Source organism: Limulus polyphemus, unplaced genomic scaffold (genome assembly GCF_000517525.1).
Source record: "Limulus polyphemus unplaced genomic scaffold, Limulus_polyphemus-2.1.2 Scaffold2192, whole genome shotgun sequence".
Lineage (NCBI taxonomy): Eukaryota > Metazoa > Arthropoda > Merostomata > Xiphosura > Limulidae > Limulus > Limulus polyphemus.
This window is the reverse complement of record NW_013667802.1, coordinates 3850-20683: the sequence shown is the minus strand read 5'-3', so window position 1 is coordinate 20683 and position 16834 is coordinate 3850. Positions and strand designations below refer to the sequence as shown.

The following is a 16834-nucleotide window of genomic DNA, read 5'->3' as shown; positions in this document are numbered from 1 at the left end:
CTCTATATGTCTTTTTTTTTATCCCACTTTCTGACACCAATTTGTTACGTCTCTGGTCGTTAGTTAATTTCCTGTATAATTTTTTTCCGATGAAAATTTAGCGACACAAGTCCTTACTTAAATAACACTAGTTTATTCCTTCTCAATACTACTTTGCAATACACTTAATTTCCACAGTCACGCTATAACTTAAAGAAACACTATAATTCACAATGAACAACTCACTCACTTGACTCAATTGTTCGTCTCTATCTCTGTCTGCAATTCAATTACATTGTTGCTGTCACTTCTTGGTGGTCTTATATACAAGAATACCACACATCTAGTAAACACTCGAGGCTTCACGAAGGGACATGAATTTTCTAGAAGCTCATGACGTGTTACTAGTGTCACGTGACTTCTGCAGTCGTAACAATACTATTTCCCATGTCATTAGTAAGAGCACATTGCTTGTTTATTGAATTTTGTGCAAAGCTATTTGAGGGCTATCTACACAAGCCATCTCTAATTTAGAAGTGACAGACTAGAGGGAAGGCAGATAGTCAACACCACCCACCACCAACTCTTGGGCTACTCTTTATCAAAGAATATTGGGACTGATCATCACATTACAATGTTCCCACAGTTGAAAGGGTGAGCATATTTGGTGATGGGATTCAAACCTTTAACCTGCAGATTGTGAATCAAATGCCCTAACTACGAGGACATGCCAGGTCATATAATATATAAACTCATTAATAACAACATTTATGATTTCATCTAAGCTTTACAAGTTTAAAATTTATATGAATAATGCATGAGACCAAGATATTAATAATTTTAGTTAAAATACAAACATGTTTTATATTTGTGTGCAGTACTGAAAAGTCTAAAATAAAGTGAGAATGAGAGGTTCTAAAGTTTTAAATGATTTAAAACAATGGTATTGAAAAATCTATCAGTAAACAAGAGGGAATCCTCAATAGCTGCAGCTGTAATTAGATCTCAAATCAGTCAAGCGATTGAGCTATGAGCTAAAAGTTGGCCCTTGAAAAAATACTCAGCCATTCTATGAGCTGCTATACCACAGTTTAAAACACATAAACTTACCGTTGTTAGCCTGACAAGATGGAAAAGTAATATCATTCCATTCTCCTTTATGGCAGTATGTTTTCTTAATGCCAAATAAACGACTTTTTCCAACAGGGTGACAGTGAAAAATAATACTGGCTCCATCTGGAATAAGATCTCCCATTTTCACAGAATGTCCTTCACTAAATATCCTCAAATCCTGATCATAAAATCCTAATTTACAATGTGTTTTGAGCTCTTGATTCACAGTCGGCTCTAAAGTATGATTTGCGGTAAATATTTCCATCTCAGTCCTGTCTTCTGCTTTTTCTACATGTAGGAAATCCATAAATGAATATAGAAATAAATATATGTGAATATATAAATTTCTTGTAGATACAAATTTATAAAACTCTTTAAATGAAATTCATATAGAATAACTTTTTCGAAAATATTAATTTTCTTAGTTGTTGAAATTAATTTTTATCTTAGAAAAATAAGAAAGGTATTTTAAAGATTTCATTGTTGATCTATGTTGTAAGTTTTTGTTGCAGAAGCTTTCCAGATAATTTGAAAGACTACATACAGCATCAATAATAAAGGCTTTGAAGAAATATTAAACAAGTGAAGTTGAAACTTATACATGTTAAGAAGAGCCACTAGGCCAGTATTGGATGTTGTGTGTTCCTTAGCATCGAAAGCTTCTTACTCTTACATATCCAAAACTATACCACAGAATAATTAAAAACTAATATACAAGTAATATATATATATATATATATACCACTTCTTCTGTACATTTCGGATAGATTGATTTACTTTTTAAATTATGGTTGAAACCACTAGTTAGATGTAGTGCATTTGCATTTATCATTTGTATGAAAAGTTTATTTTACACACTTAACAGATATTATAGCTAGTTGAATCAAGTACCATATTCATTTGATCTTCAGAATTATAATTTTGAAGTGAACAATTCATCAAAATTACATGTATGAGCTGCACACAAGTGAGCAGTGGATGTTAATCCTTTCCCTGTTTTAGGTCATTTAATGTTTTTTATGGATACACATATCCTTCTAGTATTATTGAAAGAGAGTGGAGTAGAAACTTTTATCAACTAACACTCCAGAGTATCATATATGAGCATCACACTTATAGGAAGCTATCTTTTTAATCTCATATGTTGAACCAAAACAACCAGTTCCTATTGTCATGTTCATGAGCATTAACTGTACATCAAATAAATGTAGCTGTGCATCACATATGATACTCAGGCACTTTATCAATATATCCTGTGAATCAAATGTGTTAAAATGATTTACAAATATAAAGCTTTCAATACTACAAAGAATTCAAATACATTCATAATAGTGCTTAATGTGATGTAGGAAAACTACATAACATGTAAAAAACTGGTATAATATTTGTATGGGTGCTTTGGAATAAGAAAAAAATGTGCTACAAATATTCTGTAGTGCTTTTTTTTACCAAAATTTCTAAAGACAAGTTACAAAATATAACTTTCTACTCCCAACTAAAACATTATTCAGTACAGGAAAATAAATACCACATCATTCAATACAAAGTTTTCTTTAATTCTCACTTTTTCATGAGAATCACTAAACACATTTAAAAAATTCATCTATTTTCAATAAAACTGTGGTAAGAAATAACCAATGGTGCTTGCTAATAATGAAAAACGAAAAAAAATATTAAATAGAAAAAAACAAACTAAACATATATTTGAAATAGTTTGTGACTCAGTGCACAAATTCATTATCCTACATTTACTAGTTTGATGTTAGAAGAAACAAATTAACAGTTCAACAGACTTGTGTTACAAATTATCTGTCTATGAAAACAAATCTGTTGATAACAAGAAAAAAATTTTTTTTTATAAATAAGTTAAAAAAAAATTTTACAGTTTAATAGACGTGTTGGCAAGTATCTGGCTTCAAAAGATGAAAGTTGTAAACAAAGTAAAAAAATGCTTTTTTAAACAATATCCTACAAAAATTAGAAGCATATAAAGTTTTATATATACACAAATTCACCTGCTAATTGTTAGATATAAATGACTGTTTCAGTTTGAATTTAATGTGAGTGTTACAGTTTAGATAGTTGATATAGCATGGGTGTCATAGTTATTTTTACAAGCGATATTTTATGGTAAGTTTGTTTACATAACTGTTTATGAATTATATGTTGTTTATTTCACTTGTTATGAGTTAGCAACAGTTTACAATATTGAAATTATTGTGTCATGTTGTTAGAACTTTCTGAGTTTCTCAATGGTTTAATTGAGTATTATTGAATCAGAATATCTAGTATTGTGATGCATTGTTCTTAACTTTGGTTAAAAAAAATCATTATTTAGTTCTAGTTCTAGACTGTGTGATCATGACTTTGGCAATAAAGAGTGTATAGTGGCGATTTTTAAAGTGAAATTATCACAGATTGTATGTAATAACAGAGTAGAGCAGAATAATTAATCTTGTTCTAAAGTAACTGAACCAGCCTGTGTGAACTTTGATGGAAAAGATACAATTATTTAAACTCTGGCAATAACTTTGGTAACCAACAGTGTAACAAACATTCATATTTATATGTTTGATTTGTTTTTGATATATTATTTCAAAACAAACAGACTGTATTGCTGTCTGTTTATAGTGGCAATTTATCATCAACAAGTCACAGACACCTACTGCAATGAATCTGGCATTACAAAATATGACAGTAATTATAATAAGAATAGTTTACCTATAATTGAAAGAAACAAAAAATATGATATAACACAAGTATCTGCTATTTTCAATCTCAACAGTACCTTATGTGACTCATGCCAGGATCTCTATAGATTAGGTGTAGCCATTTCAAATATAGAATTTGAGCTAAAGGAGGACAAACAAATCAGTGGTACTTGCCATTTATGTGGCTATTCTTAACTGAATTGTAGGATTGATTGTCATAGTTATACAATACCCCAACAACAGAAGGTGTTCAGCAACAAATCTCAGCATGAATGTTAAAATTTCTAACACTGAAAATGTATTTCTGATAGGTACTTAACTCCTGTCACCCATAGCTATCTTGACCTTCATTTGTACACTAAGTGTTGCTAAAATTTTGAACAGCACACCGGTCTTTAATACCCCCTATATTTTGCATCATTGCAGCAACATGTGCTGATCATGTGATCACCCTCCACCAGTTCTATTGTGCCCCCTATACTAGCACAGGTAGCTCCCTCTACCATTGCAGCAGGATACTAACTTTTGAGAATTGCCATATACAAATCTGAAATATCAGCAAATCAGTTGGGATGAAGGGTGGGAAGTGAGTGAACAGAGGTAAGTACCAATCAGAAATACATTTTCAGTGTTAAAAAATGTTAACTTCTGAAACAGTACTACCTCTAATCACCCATAGCTAGAATTCCACATTGGAAAGGTGGAGGGGCTAGTGAAGGCACAAAAACAATTAATCAAGTGGAGAATGACTGCCATGAAAAAAGCAGGTGTGCTGCAATAAAATAGGAGACATACCTGTGGGGTATAGCACTATAACTGGAACAGGTATGCTCTTCACCCAGTAAAGAGAAAAAGACACATAGGGTGGAACTGAATAGAATATGAGGCTAGGACTAGAGGATCATATATGAATAGGCCAAGTGCAGTTCGCCCGGGCAAAACATCTAGGGGAAGCGTCTTGGGATACAAAGTATTATGCTAAATGCAGTCCAAGGACAAAAACAAAATGAAAGCACCTTGCCAAATAGTTTTCATGCCATATTGTGTACATAAGATACTGTGAGATCAACAAATGCAGTCTGCCCAGGCAAAAAAAAATCCTGGGGAAGCGGCTTGTGATATGATGTAGTATGACAAGTGCTGTCCATCCAGGCAGAAAACACCCAGGGGAAGCACCTTGTATAAGATAGTAAATAGCATAACTTGTACTGTAGAATATTAAGCATAACTACGATAGCCCTCTTCTCATCGGGTGGGTACATATAGCTATGAGATTGTGTTATCATACAGAACCCACTTGAGAGGAAACCTCCATGGTCCACCACTCCACTAGAAAAAAGAGGGGGTCAGGAGGAACCACACTGGAGACAGTGCAATGGGTGTATGAGTATCCCTATTTTGAAAAGCAGAAATACCCAGATTGTAAGAATCACGAGTCAGTAGGGATGGGCTAAACTCCCTATCCGCTTTACTCACAAAGTCCATGAGTGATGGTCCTCAGGAGAGAGTGATACAATAAAATACACAGATATAGATACATCACCGGAAAAGTATCCAGTGGTCTTACAGAAACACCCCATCTCTACAGTTAGCATTAGAAATTATGCAGAGTTAGGGCTAGGATAAAATTATTCAGCATACCTTACCAGGCAACACATGCCACAAGGTGGAATCCAGAAATACAATGTAAAACAACTATAAGTAAAAGGCAAAAAATAAAGAGATACAACAAGAAATATATCAAATTACCTCAGTCAAAGGCAAAGAGACGTGTGGAGAATCACCACAGGCAGAAGAATATACCCAAATAAGGAAGACACAGCTAGATCATGCAAATAATGCATGATGAAAGTATTGGGAGTTGTCCGCATATCTGCTTGAATAATCTCCTCCAAATAATTTCCCCAATGGATTCATGCAGCAAAAGACATAGTTAAATGGTGTATTTTGTATGAAGACACATTAGCAGCCAGCAAGCTTCCACAGACAAGTCTGAATAAGCTAGTCGTATAAGTTTCTGAACCCAGCCAGTAAGGGTAATAGAAGAAAGACCACAGGAAACAGAGGGATTCCATGGTATAAAGAGGTGAGAATGGAAACCACAAAAGGATTTAGTACGAAACATATAACAACTAAGGGAATGAACTGGCCAAAGAATATGATCGAGATCTGAAAATGAGTATAAATAGGAAATGGAAGGCAAGGAAATAAGAGAGAAAGCAAAACAACCTTCACGAGCAGCAGATGTTTTGGGAAGCATGGTAAAGGGTGCATGAAACATTAATAGCAAAAATATCAGAACAACAGCAACCACAAGCAAGGAGGAAGAGGAAATAGGTCTTAAAAGAAAGATGGTACAAAGAACACGTAGCAATAGGTTCAAAAGGAAACTGAGCCAGGGCTTGAAAAAGACATTGAGATCCCAATTGGGAGGCACAAACTGACTGGGTGGACAAACAATCTGAAAGGAATGGAAAAGAAGGAAAATAACAGGGGAGGAGAAGGATCTATGAAAATGGGAGAAACAGAAGGTGTGGGATGGGGCAGCTTGATAACTAAAAACAGTGGACACAGATAAACTCTGATCAAATATTCAGGTAAAGAACTGGGGCAAGTGAGGAACAGGAGGACGGGAAGGACAGAATCCATGGCAAATGGACCACTGGCAGAAGGTAGATCAATGTCCCTGATACACATACAAGGAAGAGGGACGAATGGAAAGGGTAAGCAAAGACACTACATGAGGGGTGAGTCCATGAGAGGAGGCAATGGACTGGACAAAAGCCACACGAGAAGATGGAGTGTGGTGATATTGAGATGAAACACAGAAAAATTGAGGTTGTTGTAGGAGATACCTTGACTGAGGTAAGGGCAGTGGTTGTTGCTACAGTAAGGGCTAGAATAAAGGAAACCACTACTGAGCAGGCCAATACAGAGCAATGAGCGGCACCCAGCAAGGAGTGGTCTGGATGAGAGAAACAACCCTGGAAATGAGTCTGGTCAGAGGGTAAACATACAGATAAAGACCCCTCCAGTCCTGACTAAATGCATCCACCCCCGGAGCTGAAAGGTGCAGAACAGGAGACCAAAAGGAAGGAAGTTTGGCATTCCAATGAGAGGGAACATATCTATATGAGGTGCTCACAGGCAAGAACACACCTACTGAAAAACCTGATGATGAGGGGACCACTCCATAGGAAGAACTTGGTTGGGGTGGGACAGGCAGTCTGCAAAATGATTCATAACACCCGGAACATGTCATGCCAAAATAGTTATGTTACAGTTGTGGGCCCAGTACAGGAGCTCGAGTGTTTGAAAACACAGAGACCTGGACTTGGTTCCCCCTTATTTGGTGATACAACTGACGACAGTTGATTGTCAGAATGAACCATAATGACCCGCTGCCACAAGAACAAGAAGAAATGATTGAGAACATGAAAAACCACCAAAAGTTCCATGACAAGTAGATTCCTCGATAGACCACTGCCCCAAAATTTCTCGAGGTTGAAGGAAGCTCCCAACCCACTGATGAAGCATTGGTGAACAGATGAGAGTCAGGATGAGGAAGAGGAACCCCCACTGTAGTAAAAGCCCTGTTGAGCCACCAAACAATGTTGGGGAAGGGTGATAAGGGATCATGGGAGAAGTTCCACTGGTTGAGAAGCATCCACTGAAGGGAAGGGAATGCATGTACACTCAACCCAAGGGAATGAGAGCTTCCATAGAGGCCCACATCCCCCAAAAAAGAGAACCTTTCAAACAGTAAGAGAAGGAGAAGATAGAATGTAAGAGACTGTCTGCTCCATATCCAGGAGCTGAAGGCTGGACCTTACTGAGATGGCAATTGAAGAGGATCCCTAAATGAATGAGGTATCGTGTGGGGATTAAAAAGAACTTCTTCACTTTGATTAGAAATCCCACCCGAGCAGACTCCCAAAGAAGAAGTGGGTGTGAGTGACAAATTGGTCCTGGAAAGAGGCATGCAGGAGCATATAGAGAGGCATGTAATGATGACTCCAAAGACCCAACGACTGGAGATGACATGCAAAAGAATGGACAACATGACAGAACACATAAGGAGCTGAGGCAATACTAAACGGCAGTGCTCAGAACTGAAACGACCCCCCCCCCCCATGCCAAAATAGTTATGTTACAGTTGTGGGCCCAGTACAGGAGCTCGAGTGTTCCCCCTTATTTGATGAGACAACTGGATTGAATCACAATCAGCTTTTTGGTCAGTGTCCTCATCAATGTCAGTTCTGATGTGGCTTTCTACAGTCTGCTAAGATGTGGCTCTCTTTCCTAATTTTTTGCTTAGGCCCTTTACTAATGAAATTTCTCTGTTCTGACCTTTAATGCAAGACCCAGAGAGAAACCCATAGAAGAAAGAAGTAGGATTCCATGGTGAATCGGGGTGTTTCTAGAAAAGTAATCAGCTGGGACAGATTGATGATAGGGCTCCAATCGCCCGTCTTTTTGGGGACAATAAACAGATGGTAGTAAAAGCCTGGAAGAGCAGCCACCATCCATTTGGTAGCTCCCTTGTGAAGAAGATCGTGAACTGACTCTGCTAAATGACTGGATGAAGCACGATCTTGAGGAGGAGGAAAGGAAACTTGGATATAAGATAGGGGTGGAGGGGACCAGAACTGAAGGCATAAACCCTCCTACAGACCTCATAATACCCATTGATCTATCGTAAAGAGTTGCCAGATGGTAACAAACTGTTATTACCTGGTCCCCACCTGCCTTTGAAAAGACATCCCACCACTGATAATGCCACCTCTGGTAGGAATGGGAAGAACAAGCATAAGTAAGGGAATAACTGAAGTAGGATAAAGGATGGGGAGATGAAGAAGGTGCGCAGGGAATCCAAATCAGCAACGATTGAGCAAAATCAGGAGGGCGAGACAAACGAGAGGCAATGGAGGACAAAGAAGAATGTAACTACACCACATTAACCCTGGACTCTAAACACTCGGGAAGACCCCAAAGGCCATTTCGTGAAGACTGCAAGAATGATTGTGACTGGAGAATAAGATAAGCAAAATAAGGGAAACATCAAGAATTACCTTATTATTATGAGTAGTATATATATATATAATGGTCTTATATATTTCATTTTAATATGCTATTTCTAAAAGATGCTCTAAACACTATTATACCATCAACCCATTAATGCTAATCAAAATTATATTTGTTGCTTTCTCTAGCAAGCTGTTCCTTTGGAGAATACTAATTAAAATATACTCATTTTAGTACTTTCTTATGGTTAATCAGTACAATCATACTCTTCTAGGATAGTCCCGAGTCATAAAGCCAAATTTCTGTAAAATTTATCAACCTCCCTTCCCAAACTAGTTATATTATAACTTAACCAGGGAATACAGTGATAATCACATCTCATGGTTCAAGAGGATCAGTAGGATAGCCTTTGACTCATTCTTAAGGGCATTGCTATTTCACTAGGGAATGTTTTAATGCAGTGATCATCACAGCCTGATGAATTTCTCAAGTGGCAGTAATAATGGAAAAACATCAGTGAATTAATAAAAAAATATCTAACCAATGGAAGATGTTAAGATTTCTATTGGTATTTCTTCTGCTGAAATTGGCACTACCACTGGGCGTCCATGACAAATAAGAGAAGTGTTGTTCTTACTGCCAGGTCTCAGGTAGACCTGGATTCTAGTGCTACTACTCTAGCCAGTTTGTCAGATAAGAATCACCTGTAACTGGTGTATAAGACCTTAGAAGTGGTAAAGACCAGCTTGAACCAAGGTATTAGAATCAAGAAGTTACATTCCTTTAGATTTGCAACCTACTCACTTTCTGAGTTTAGTCTTCAGTTTGTTTGTGAAGTTGTTGAGACTGGATTGAATCACAATCAGCTTTTTGGTCAGTGTCCTCATCAATGTCAGTTCTGATGTGGCTTTCTACAGTCTGCTAAGATGTGGCTCTCTTTCCTAATTTTTTGCTTAGGCCCTTTACTAATGAAATTTCTCTGTTCTGACCTTTATCTTGTCATTTTTGCATTCCCTTTTTCATCACTGGACTCTTTTAATATCAAAGGGCACTATTGATGGCTCTAATTATGAAATATTACTAATCTTATTTGTTTCTGCAGTGCAGCAATCTGCCATTCTCTTGGTTCTTAATTACTTCAAGGTATTTCTGCAGAATTCCTTTCTAGGATAAATAGTACAGATTATACTATTTTCATGATTATTACTGTATGTTTTCACTTTGGCCCTTTTCTCACAGGTCATGAATTTAGATATTTGTAATTTGTTACCTGAAAATTTACCTTTTACATATTTACACTGCTAAAGAAAATTGACAGTGCTAACACCATCTTAGAAGCAAACTATTTCTCAATGTTAATGATCTTGAACCAAAGGTCAAGATGTCTAACTACGAAAAATTATACATATGAATAAGTTAATTTAAGTAAATTGCCTTTTTCTATATTTCTTTCTGATTTGAACTTGCTAAACTAAATTTTATTTTCATACATAAACACATACACACACAGTATGAGCATGTTCATACTGCTCAGCATTTTTTGTTCTCTTCCTTATCTAACTGTAGCAATAAACAGAGGCATCTTTCTAATATCGTGGTGAATTAACATTGATTTTGGGTAATAATGTGTTGTACATTTTCTACAATGAATATCGTATTTTGGCTGATTTCCCATGTTAGACAAATGTGTCAGCTTTAGTTCTTAATTATTTACTATGAATGAAAAATCCCTTTGATGAATTTTCTAAAATGCTTTGGGCTCATTTTAAATACTATACAGTCCATCTAAATTGCTTCTTTTCTTGAAAATGATTTGTATATTTTGTGCTAAATTTGAAAACTCTAATTGTGTAAACATATTTCATATTGATAAATCTTTCAGCAGATTTTATATATGTAAAAAATGAATGATTTTACATTTTTAGTAGAATTACACTAACTAGAATTAAATTGCTTCATATTTAGAGGTTGCTTTTGTTGACTTATGTTGAATTTCAACGTTTACTTGTATCAAGCTTGCATAATCTAGAGGTGTACCTATACTAAATACTTGGCATCATTAAAACTTGAGGTGGATCTAAAAAGGTCTTCACAGTTTTCTGTGGAATTTCAAGGTTTATTTTTTAATTGTATTTCATATTTGACAGTTTCTGCAGTACAAAACTCTCAGTACTTTCATGGATCAATATATTTTTTGGAACTTTTAATCACTGAATTTTGCAAGACAGTTTCAGTCTGAAATATTATTTCTGAAGCCATAAAATTGGTATTTCTTTTGGATTTTCCTGGCATTCTTAAGACCAGTTCCCAACTGATCATGACTATTAAAGCATGATATGAAACTACTTGTAACAAACATTATAATTTCATTCCCATGTAAAACTTGTCAATAGAAACTGCAGCAGCATATTGTGTATCTTTACCTATATGTAGGTCCTACTCCATCATGTAACTTTCATACTGGGGCATATGCTTTAATGTTCCCATTTTCTATTTCATATCATAGTTTTATTTACAAGTATTATGTGTGTGAAGTTCTTTGTTTTTGGCCAGTATATTGCATTTAAATTAGAAATATATTCATAAATGATCTACAATTTTATATGACATTGTAATATGTTGGATTTACTTTTTAACAGCCTTATGAATAAGATAAACAAGACATATTTTGTTATGGAAAGCAAAATACATTAAGACATACATGAAAATCACAGGTGTAAGCATTATCAATCTTCTTATTTTCTTTTTTAGGAAAGTACCCAAATGCTGTTTTTTTGCTCTTTAGGACCACCTTTGTTGAGAGAGAGAAAAAGAAAGATGTTTCTAATCAGTGTTGTAGTGGTCAAAAAGTAGTAGGTAAATCAATCTCTTTGATACTGAGGTGCAGATGGGTAGTGAAATGGTACTGGAGTCCAAATCATTAACTATCTTTTATGTTTTGTTTGACCCAACACTGGTTTCCTTAATGTTATGATGCATTTAAATATATTTTTTTTGTTCAGTATAACGAGAGTTTGCATTAATTTCTAACATTTAACATGAAAGAGTAAAAGCCCTGCAAAAAAAATAGTTTTTCAATTCAAGGCTGTTTCAATTTGTTTACTATTACATCAGAATATGACGAAAACATAACAGATGTATTTAAGTTCTAAGCATAATAGGAAGGTTAAGGAGAAGTGGGTAATACAGCTTACTTTCAATTACACCACTATTTCAATTATAGTTAAAATAATTTTACTTGTTTAATTAAAAATTTGAACATGAATATATTCCAAGGATTTTTTTTTCCACATATACTACAGTGGTTTTTGAAGTTGTTTATATAGTGAAAAATTTTAAATAGATATCATCAGATAAGTTATAATTACCTGTAACAAGCACCTGCACCAACACAGAATCTCCAGCAAGGTGTGAACATGTGTAATTTCCTGAATGATTTTTTGTAGCATTAAACTCAATGGAAAGAATCTGGTTTCCTTTGAAATGTATCACTAAAGAAAATAAAAGCATTAGTTTTAGTTGTACATCTGCATTATCATCAAACATTATGAAATCAGAGCTCCTGACAACCTGTTTGAAGGAGTTGTACTTATCCTTAAACATTCAATATTTTAAATACTTTTAGACATTAGTTTACATTTAAAATTCTGAATAAAAATATGACCATGAAAAAGATAGACCTTTATTAAGAAAAATGTAGGCAAAATGAAATCAACATTTTTAGATACTAAAAATGAAAATGAATAAAAAATATATGATAAATCATATATTTATAACAAGGCATACATGTAATTTTAAAACAAAACTTAATATGAAAATGTTCTCATTTCTACATTTATTATAATATCTATGCATACTATAATAATAAATTTTCATTAGTAAACTATAATTCAACACAACACTCATTTCCAAACACCACAATAGTTCTGCTATTTTCAAGTAGGTAATGCAAAAGTCAGATTTAAATTTGTACTATTATGCAATTGAATACATACCTGTTTTAGTATCAGAACTTGTGTAGTTAACATATGGAATATTTCATGTTTTTATCAGTTAATAAATTTACTCAACAATAATAATTGGCATGCAAAATACTCAATGAATGAATCACAAAATGTCAGTTTTGAGCTGTGAGAGATGGCAAGACCATGTGGTGTAAAAGTAAATATTTATTGTCACTTTTAAAATATGAATATTATGTTTGAGTTACTTTCTACCTCACAAGAGATATAATGTTCATACTGGTTAGGACAGGATAAAAATATGAAAATGTACACAGTTTTAGTTGGACTTTGACATTTTCAAGGGAAACCTATGAGTTTGTCTAAAGAGGGATCTTTCTTGAAGCCACAGAGTATCATCTCATAATAGACACTAATTGAACATGAAAACTTCTAGAAACTAAAAGTTAACATTTTACAAAATTAGAAGTGTATTTCCAATAATACTTACCTCTGCTGACACTTATAGCTATTACCTGACCTCCATGGTTTCTTCTTTGCCCATCTAAGCATTGGTCTGATTTTTTCTCATTTCCTCTAGTCTATTGTACCCCACTTAATTGCCTGTGGAAATATTTGTCTCATGATACTCTCTACCTATGTCAATGTGCCCGCTATCCTGGTACTGTATATAAGCACCTCTTCAGATAATGTAATCTCTTTTTCTCGACAAAGTGTTTAGACACAGGTTTCTCTAATGAAGTTCTGCGATTGTCAACATCCTTGGTTGCAATTTTAGTGTCGCCTTGTTGAATTCCATACAAATCTTACTATATCTAGAAAAAAAATTTTTGACACGCTGTTTTGGGGCATGAATTCCCAGATTACTGTTTCCAGCTTGGAGGCTAACCAGACCCTCTCAGTAGTTGGGGGGGGGGGGGGCGACTCTCAGTTGAGGCTGCCTGTGATCTGACTTGTTGTGAGATGAAGACATATATTCGGACCGGGGGTGTCTCTCCTGGGGGTTCTGAGGCTGCTTTTGACAATGACCCAGGACATTCTGGGGAGGATTTGGACTCACTTTTTCCGGTGCTTTCATTTATTAGGTCAGCTTTTCACGAGGCCAATTTGGATCAGCCACTTCCTGCTTCCTTTCTTTCTTCAGTTAGTAAATTGGGTTTGTGAGGTTTTAGAGCTTTCTCCAATTTCCTTCAAATCTACTTCTTCCTTGATGGTGGAAAGGTCTGAGAGTGACTACATAGTTTTCCTCCTTCACTTAATTTGCTGTTCATGCTGGGAGGTTTACCACTCAGTTACAAGACAGGATAGCTATTCCTTGTCCCCAACATTTGTTGAAACAACATGCTTTGGCTTATCACTGCAAGGAGGACGTATATTTAGTTTCTCAAACACTGGATCCCCTTTTGGACATGTGGGGTTCCAGACTGGAGTCTGTGATCACTTTGAACATATCACAATTTTCTCGGATTCATCTGGCCACACATTCCCTTCATCAATTTGAGGACGAATTGGGTCCTTTGCTTACTTCTACAATGGTAAGATTGTCGGGTTCTCCTCTCTCTGTGGTTTCCTGACTTGTATGTTGTTGGGACTTATTGGGTAGAGATGCCTTGTTGGATGTAGTTCATCTACCTGCTGCCACCCTCCATGAGGCTCCTTTTCTCCTCCCCTTGATGTTTGCGGGTGTCCCAGAGGCATTGGAATCAAAGATTGATGTTGCCCGTTTGCATTCTTCCTTGTCATTGTTGGCCTCTTGGCTTTGTTCAGCTCCTGCTGGAAGTTTGGACATGTCTGCTCGTCGTGTATCCCGACCCTTGACTTCACTTCCTTGATCTATTGGTACTCACAATAGATTTCATCCTTATCCTAGAGGCTCCTCCACTCTGGTAAACTGACACCAATGGCATTGGTGACTACACAATGCTGGTGGGATCTGTGGGAGCACAGTTACATCATTTTTGGATATCTGGGATTACTCCACCACAGATCCATGGGTACTCTAGGTTCTAGCATCAGGGTTGTCTGTCAGTTCACATCTCCACCTCCATTATCCTCCCAACCTGTGGCATTTCTGCCTCCAACAGGTCTGCAGAGTGGGAATCTTCATTCCAAGGCTATAAGGGAGTTGTTGGTCAAGGGGAAGTTGAAAGAGTCGATTCTATTCTTCTGGGATTTTATTCCCATTTATTTGTTGTGTCTAAAAAGACAGGAGATTGGTGTCCAATCATCAATATTTCTTGTTTCAACCAGTTCTTGGATTCTCCCAGGTTCTGAAGGAGTCCTTTCTCAATCTGCATTGGCATTTTTCACCAGGTCTGTGAATGACCAATTTCGATGTTGCCAATGCATATATCCACATTTCCATAGCAACTTCATCCCACCAATTTCTACGTTTCATTCACAAGGGTCAGGTTCTGCAGTTCAGGGCTCTACCCTTTGGTTTAGCATCTGCACCATATCTCTTCTGCAGTGTCGTACAAACTTTTTCTCATCACCTTCATTCTTTGGGCCTGTGCACACATCGTTATATAGACAACTGGTTACTTCTGGCACCAACTCGTCAGTTGGTGGAACAACACACCTAGATTCTTCTTTCAGAAGCCACCAAGGCTAACTTTCTTATTAGAACCGATAAATACATTCTCTTTCCAGCTCAATACACTGTCCATCTGGGTGTCTTTTTCAACACATATTTAAGTCAGGCTCAACCAACTCCCATCAGGCTCCAGGCTATGGAATGGGTGGTCAGGCTTTTACTCATGTCTCCTTCTTCTACTGTGTGAATGGTTCTCTCTCTTTTGGGGATGTGGGCATCCCTTGAATATCTCATTCTTTTGGGATGAGCATATATGTGATCCTTTCAGTGGTTGCTGCACAACCAATGGATCATGATCTTTGATCCTCTGGATCATCCAGGCTTCTTACTCAGGAGCAACATCCTAAATCTCGAGTGGTGGTTGGATCAGAACAACACTACAATTGGTGTTCCCCTACTGCCCCCTCATCCCAAGGTTCATCTTTTCACAGATGCCTCACTTCAGGGATAGGGGGCATATATCAATGGTCAAGAATTCCAGGGTCTCTGGATGGATAATGAATCTTCCTTCCACATCAACATTTTAGAGCTCCTTACTGTCCAATGTGCACCAGTGGTTGACCTTTATTGAAGGGAAAAATCATCATGATTCATTCCAACAATTCCATGGTGGTATCTTATGCTTCCTGTCAAGGGGGCACACATTCTCTGGACCTTTGTTTCTGAACTTTGGATATTCTCTACTGGGCTTACTCTCATCTTATCGGTCTTCTGACTTGCCATGTTCTAAGGGTGATGAATTTAATAGTAGATCATCTGTCTCAGCCCAACCAAATTTTCCTGACCAAATGGATGCTTTTTTGCAAGGTTTTCCAGTGATTTGCCCTCAGTTCAAGACCATGATGATTGACTCAATCGCCACTCATTGGAACTCTCAACTATGGGCATTTTGGTCCCCAGTTCCTCATCCTCAGGCTTTGATGATAAATGCATTCAGTCAGGATTGGGCAGGTTTGCATCTATATGCCTTCCCCTGATTCATCTGTTACCCAGAGTTGTGGCTATAGTTCGATCCTCTCCTTGTCGAGTGCTTTTGGTAGCCCCATATTGGTTGGCCCAATCATGGTTTCCTCTTCTTCAGTGTCTTCAAGAGTGTCCACCATTTCTTTCTTGGCCATCTTTGTTGAAGCAACCTCAATCCAACATTCTACACCCAGACATTTCAAAGCTCAAATTTCATGCTTGTAAGTTACGTGGACCTTTGCACAACATCGGGGTTTAACTTCTAAAGTTGCCTTTATTTGTCTCAATCTCTCCATAGACCCACAACAGTCATTTATCAACAAAAATGGCACACTTATCACCAGTAGTGTCTCATGAGGAAATTAAACCCACTTCCTCCAAATGTGCCCCCCCATATCTCATTTTTTGACCTGGCTTTTTACATGGAAATTAGTATTTTATGAATTAATCTTAACAGTAAAACGTTTAAAACATAAACAGTATCA

The 16834-nt window shown here is 36.5% G+C and overlaps 1 protein-coding gene across 1 annotated transcript in view; it reads right to left on the bottom strand.

The window, feature by feature from the left end:
• LOC106466222 (locomotion-related protein Hikaru genki-like) overlaps positions 1–14579 on the bottom strand; it is a 54315-nt gene extending 39736 nt beyond the window's left edge. The window contains exons 1-3 of the mRNA XM_013926471.1: positions 14423–14579; positions 12197–12319; positions 1090–1380 (exon numbers count right to left, since the gene is read on the bottom strand). Coding sequence (XP_013781925.1) covers positions 1090–1380; positions 12197–12319; positions 14423–14579 — 571 coding nt within the window. The remainder of the gene's footprint in view (positions 1–1089; positions 1381–12196; positions 12320–14422) is intronic.
• Between the last annotated feature and the right edge of the window lie 2255 nt (positions 14580–16834).